This window comes from Cynara cardunculus, unplaced genomic scaffold (genome assembly GCF_001531365.2).
Source record: "Cynara cardunculus var. scolymus isolate 2C unplaced genomic scaffold, CcrdV1 Un_Scaffold_10011, whole genome shotgun sequence".
Lineage (NCBI taxonomy): Eukaryota > Viridiplantae > Streptophyta > Magnoliopsida > Asterales > Asteraceae > Cynara > Cynara cardunculus.
Window position 1 is genome coordinate 1 of NW_020205452.1, and position 6,137 is coordinate 6,137.

At 30.8% G+C, this 6,137-nt stretch overlaps 1 protein-coding gene and 1 non-coding gene across 3 annotated transcripts; one reads left to right on the plus strand and one right to left on the minus strand.

The window, feature by feature from the left end:
- The first annotated feature begins 1,694 nt into the window (after nt 1–1,694).
- On the plus strand, nt 1,695–1,881 carry LOC112505346. The gene has a single exon (XR_003068381.1). It is a non-coding gene; the product is annotated as a U2 spliceosomal RNA (small nuclear RNA).
- A 2,823-nt stretch (nt 1,882–4,704) lies between these two features.
- On the minus strand, nt 4,705–6,131 carry LOC112505345 (cytochrome c oxidase assembly protein COX11, mitochondrial-like). 2 transcript variants are annotated; one of them, XM_025109267.1, is made up of 4 exons: nt 6,040–6,131; nt 5,343–5,452; nt 5,104–5,204; nt 4,705–4,985 (listed from the first exon to the last, which is right to left on the minus strand). In XM_025109267.1, the coding sequence occupies exons 1-4, from the start codon at nt 6,120–6,122 to the stop codon at nt 4,842–4,844; spliced, it is 438 nt and encodes a 145-aa protein (XP_024965035.1). In that variant the 5' UTR covers nt 6,123–6,131; the 3' UTR covers nt 4,705–4,841. The 2 variants fall into 2 exon arrangements, with proteins under 2 accessions (XP_024965035.1, XP_024965034.1); XM_025109266.1 differs by having other exon boundaries at nt 5,104–5,452.
- Nucleotides 6,132–6,137: the final 6 nt, after the last annotated feature.

Here is a 6,137-nt window from a genome sequence, read left to right on the forward strand (position 1 = left end):
CGGGGCAGCCCAGAGCGGACAATATCACGTGGGCGGCTCCCTAGTGTAGTTACCGGTCCAACAGGTTAAGTTTGAGATATCCCACATTGGTGAAGAGTTGAATATTTTGAACAAAATGAAGTGTATAAGAAAGGTGGATTGGATGCCTTTGTGTCAAATATGAGTTTTGCCTCATAGGGTTGTCTTTCTTTGGATTATTTTTGTGAAATCTATAACCATGGTTGGAAATCAATCAAACCAAATGGTAGAAATTATAGTGCAAATTTAATTATATTATATTATTATATCTTTATATATTTATATAGAACTAAAATCTCTCTCTCAGTATATATATATATATATATATATATTTATATATATATATATATTTATATATATATATTTATATATATATATATGTGTGTGTGTGTATTACAATTTCACTAATATATATCCCACATTGGTAAAAAGTTGAAACATTTGAATAAGATGAAGTGTATAAGAAAGGTGGATTGAATGTCTTTGTATCAAATAACGGGGTTTGCCTCATAGGGTTATCTTTCTTTTGATGACCCTCTTTGAAATCTATAACCATGGTTGGAAGCCAAACAAATCAAATGGTAGAAATTATAGTGCAAATTTAATTATATTATATTATATATATATATATATTAAAGGAATCTATATATATATATATATATATATATATCAAAGGAAGAACCAAGAGTATTGAGGTGGCATCATGAGGATTAAGTATTGAGGTGTTGGTGAATTGTGGTTGATTTTGAGATATCCCACATTGGTGAATAGTTGAAAGATTTGAATAAGATGAAGTGTATAACAAAGATGGATTGGATGTCTTTGTGTCAAATAATAGGGTTTGCCTCATAGGGTTGTCTTTCTTTTGATTACCCTATTTGAAATCTGTAATAATGGTTGGAAATTAAATAAACCAAATGGTAGAAATTATAGTACAAAATTAATTATATTAAATTATTTATCTCTTCATATTTATATAAAAGTAAAATCTCTCTCAGTATATATATATATATATATATATATATATACTATATATGTATATATTAAAGGAAGAACCAAGAGTATTGATGTGGCATTATGAGAATTGAGTATTGAGGTGACATCATGAGAATTGAGTATTGAGGTGTTAGTGAATTGTGGTTAAGTTTGAGATATCCCACATTGGTGAAGAGTTGAAAATTTTGAACAAAATGAAGTGTATAAGAAAGGTGGATTGGATGCCTTTGTTTCAAATATGAGTTTTGCCTCATAGGGTTGTCTTTCTTTGGATTATTTTTTTGAAATCTATAACCATAGTTGGAAATCAATCAAACCAAATGGTAGAAATTATAGTGCAAATTTAATTATATTATATTATTATATATATATATATTATATATAAAACCATGGTTGGAAACCAATCAAACCAAATGATGTATTATTGTTGAGTTTTAGTTGTCCCACATTGATTAAAAGTTAAAAAATTTGAACAAATTAAAGTATATAAGAAAGGTGTATGACTATCTTTGAAATCTATATCATGTTTGCAAATATAAAACCAACTAAATGGTAAAAATCATAGTGCAAATATAAAAGTGAAACAATGATGATAATTTGACAACATGAGGTAGTTATTTATCTGTCGTCTTGATGTTAATATTATCACGATTTGACACACCCCTTTAATTACAATTCAAATATTATAAAATGTTACGATAAAGTGTAATATTTTTGTTAGTTTAATATTTGATATGTGGGTCATCGACCCACTTGATATTAATTTTATTTTTTATGAGGGAAAATCTATTATCTTAGCTTGATGATGTGGTTTTTCATGCATCGTATTGGACTTCCACTATTGTTGCTACAACTTACGCACTCCTCTAATTTTCACTATAAATATTATAGAACGTTTTTTTTTGTAACTTCAAAAATGAGATTTCAATTAAATTTGTTATAAAGTTAAAATCGTGATTTTGTCACCTTAGATAAGATTTCAATTAAAACTGTGACTTCTTATTAGACAAACTACTAACATTAGTCAAACATTTGTAGAGTACTTTGCAACACGATTCTTAAACATAGTTAGATAACTTAAATTAGCATATGGTTCTAAGATTGTTGTCAAATCCTCTTAAAAACTTTTAATGTACTCACATTTGTCTAAAAAATTGTAGAAGAGTACTTCAAATTTAGTCTATAACATTCATTTTGAAGATGATATTTCACTACCGCGTAACGCGCGGTTAGAAAACAAGAGTATTGAGGTGACATCATGAGGATTAAGTATTGAGGTATTGGTAAATTGTGGTTGATTTTGAGATATCCCACATTGGTGAAGAGTTGAAAGATTTGAATAAGATGAAGTGTATAAAAAAGTTGGATTGGATGTCTTTGTGTCAAATAATGGGGTTTGTCTCATAAAGTTGTCTTTCTTTTGATGATCCTCTTTGAAATCTATAACCATGGTTGGAAACCAAAGAAATCAAATGGTATAAGTTATAGTACAAAATTAATTATATTATATTATTATATCTTTATATTTATATAGAAGTAAAATTTCTCTCTCAAAAAAAAAATATATATATATATGTGTGTGTGTGTGTGTGTGTGTGTGTATTACAATTTCACTAATTGTATTTTATTTAACTTTTTCGAATTATTTGAATACTATTTGTTGATGATTTTATTAACAACTAATATATATATTTATATAAACAATCTTCAGATCATTAATCAAAGTATTCATACTACCGCGCAACGCACGGTTCCCATACTAGTAACATATAATACAAGTTACCAACGCACATTATTACCTTTTCTTTTCATGTTTCTAAGATATTTTTGATACATTTAACTCATGTCTTCACCTTCTCATACATTTATGTCTTCTTCTCATCCCCCAAGGTGAGATTCAAACTAATATTCATCATGAGTTATTAAAAGTTTTCTCATTCATCTCATTCAATTTCTCTAAACTCTCGGTCTCGCTCTCGATCTCTTGATTCTTTGCCCTTGGTGTAAATCGAACATGTTTGTGGAGTAATTTAAATACGTTGGATTTTAAATATATTAGATTTTAAACTATCATACAATTTTTTCCATCGATAGACTGTAATTAGAACCATAACTCTTATTTATTCAAATTGTATTAATATGTAAAGAACCAAGTGTAACTTATATTATAATTAAATCTTCTCTAATAAAACCAATGAAACTTCAAAATCGTTAAAAATTCATGGCTCCCGCTGCATTGCGCGGGTACACAACTAGTATGATTTTATACAAAAAGGTATATGTGATTATGAAATGGTTGACTCGAAGATGCGTGTATACGTTTGACCTGACGATCGTGAAGGTTTGACCATTCCTTATTCACACGTGATTCTATAGATTTTTAGTATAAAATCACATGTGATATAAGCGTTTCGTGTTATCGTATATTGACCTTGTTCTTGTTTTTTGGTTTATAGTTTATATTAGGAGTGTTCGTTAAACTACATAAACTTTCCACACCATACCATATTTTCGTGTGTGAATTTGAGACATATAGGTGCAATTTGCAAATTTAACGTTAGACCATACAACAAACATCTCTAGTTTAAACCACAAGGGTGGTGCCTGATTGGTTTGAGCTTGACTCCAAAGGTCAGAAGTACCTGGAGGTCCCATGTTCAAATTCAAGGAGGAATAAAAATTCCCTTGTGGCCACGGAGGTTCAAATGCGGTGATTGCGGGCTATCTGCAAAGCAGGTGGTCGTCCTAGGATTAGTCAACTCGAATAACGAGTTGGATATCCAGGTTAATAAAAAAAAAACATCTTTAGTTTATACACATTGACAAGGGTGGATTTTTAAGACATGCATGCTTTTTTTTTTAAGTATATAATATTTATATACGGCAAATGCAACAAATAAACTCATACACCCTCCTCACCTTTGGTGAGGTTTGAACCCTTGACCTCCTAGGAAGCCAAAGGCTACGATACTGCTAGGCCGAATACCCTTTGGTTAAGACATGCATACTTGCGAGCTTATAGATCGGTAGTGAACAATGAACATGTCTACATAGGTGATTTTTAATTGTTTGTCAATAAATGTATATTTATAAGTTATTATTTATTTTATGAAATTAAATGTTTTTGTCTGATTCTATATTTTCATTATCTTCGTTTTCGTACATCTCATATGGACCCATGAACGTCACATTCATCTTTATCTCAAACAAATTTAAAAAAATCGAACGAAAAAAAAAAACAAATCGACAAATAAAACCATCATCTTTCACATCCACAGTTTCCTTTAAAATCTTTAAGTAGATAGAATGTGTAAATTAATCGTTTTTGGCCGATTTCCAACCATATAATGTGTTATTTAAATGTTTTTATATTGGTTGAAAATTAATTTAAACCTAAGATATTAAATATTTTAATTAAAGGCCTCGAAATACAAATAATAATGTTCAAACTGAATTAGCGTCATTTGTAAATAAACGCTCTACTAAGCACAGAAACTCGAATTTCCCTTCCATAATTATTGATTTCAAAACATTTTTTTTTCAAAATAAATAATTTAATTTGACAAGCATTATAGGATAAATGTGTCATCGTCTAAAGAATATGATGATAAAGATAGACTAGAATTGATCTCTCTTTATAGTTATCTACTTGTAACTCATCTCTAAGAAACATGCACAAGAGCAGCCTAAGGAAGAAAGAAAAATATTTTATCTTCACTTTTTGAGAAGTGAACTTTGTTTTGTTTTACCTTCTTTCTAAAGATAGGCATAGTAAAATTGTAGAAACAAAATGTCCCACATTTACAAGTAGTTGTAGGTATATTGACTCATTCATCAATCGAAACTCTTAAATTAAAAAAGATTTGAAACAATCTATAAAGAATTTTGTAGGTTCCACTAGATTCTGAAATAACACACCTATTGGTGACAGTTCCATCTTGAGCATGTCTTGCAATCTTTTCTTCTACAGTCTGGAGAGGGAAAGGATAAAACAAAATAATGGAAGAAGTATATGAGGTTTTATGTTAATTGTGAGAGATGCCCACAAGATAATTCAAAGCTAAAGAAATCAGAAAGCCTTGTGCATACCTCACGCCGTTGAACAGTACCCCCATAGCCAGTAGCTTGACAAAACCTCCTATACAAAAGAACTGAAGCATAAGTACATCCCACCATTGCAAACACCAAACCTGTTAAGTAATAAAGTATCTTCCTTGATTTCTGTTCTCTAACGACATTTGTAGTATACTGATGATGAGAACCCARCACATAAGGTCTCTTCAAGTACCCAACTCCCAAGTGGGAAATTTTATTGAAAGACTTCYTACTGAGTTCAGATCCAGACGTGAAATTTCGGAATTCAGAACARCATTGGCCATGTCTAGAACTACTAGCTCCCACAGAATTATATATTCTCTGTCCAACTTCAAGTAGACACCTGAATCAACAAAAATGGCTCGAAAACAATTATAGAATGCATACATACGTCTACCAATTTAAATCGCCAACATACATGGGCAATAACAATTATAAGCTAGAGCAAGTWGTTASCAACAAAGAGCATTGGAGCTTGRTAGCATATTAGGAAATCTTCACCAATAATGATAAAATTGAAAAGGAAATAYTGTACACCCCAATACTAAATCATGATCATTCTATTACAAAGCTCCTGCTTCATGGCTTTCTTCTAAAACAAAAGAAAAAAACAATAAAAAGGGGATTCCATACCCCTTGGGCAGCAGATCATAGAGGCAGTTAGCCCTTGCCCTGGGGTCTTAGTGTTGGCAAAGGCAATCAAGATTCAGATAAGCCCTTCGAGTGTTTCAAAATACATATAGAGGACAATAACAGATACCACTAGAAAACTACAATCCCACAAGCAGAAAATCGTATATTTCCATTCCAAATAGGTTTGAGCAATTCAATTCAAGTGTGTAGAGATATGCATACAAGTAAAACATGAAACCATAAAGTCGCAGACAACAGATAATTACTTGAAAAATGTTTAGCAAGTCAAGAAATTACCTCGATCGGACAGGGGTGTGATTTAGGGTTTTGCAAAGGGAAGAGAAGTGAGAGGATCTTGCATAGAGCCTGGCCAATGACATGCTCAATGATAGTGT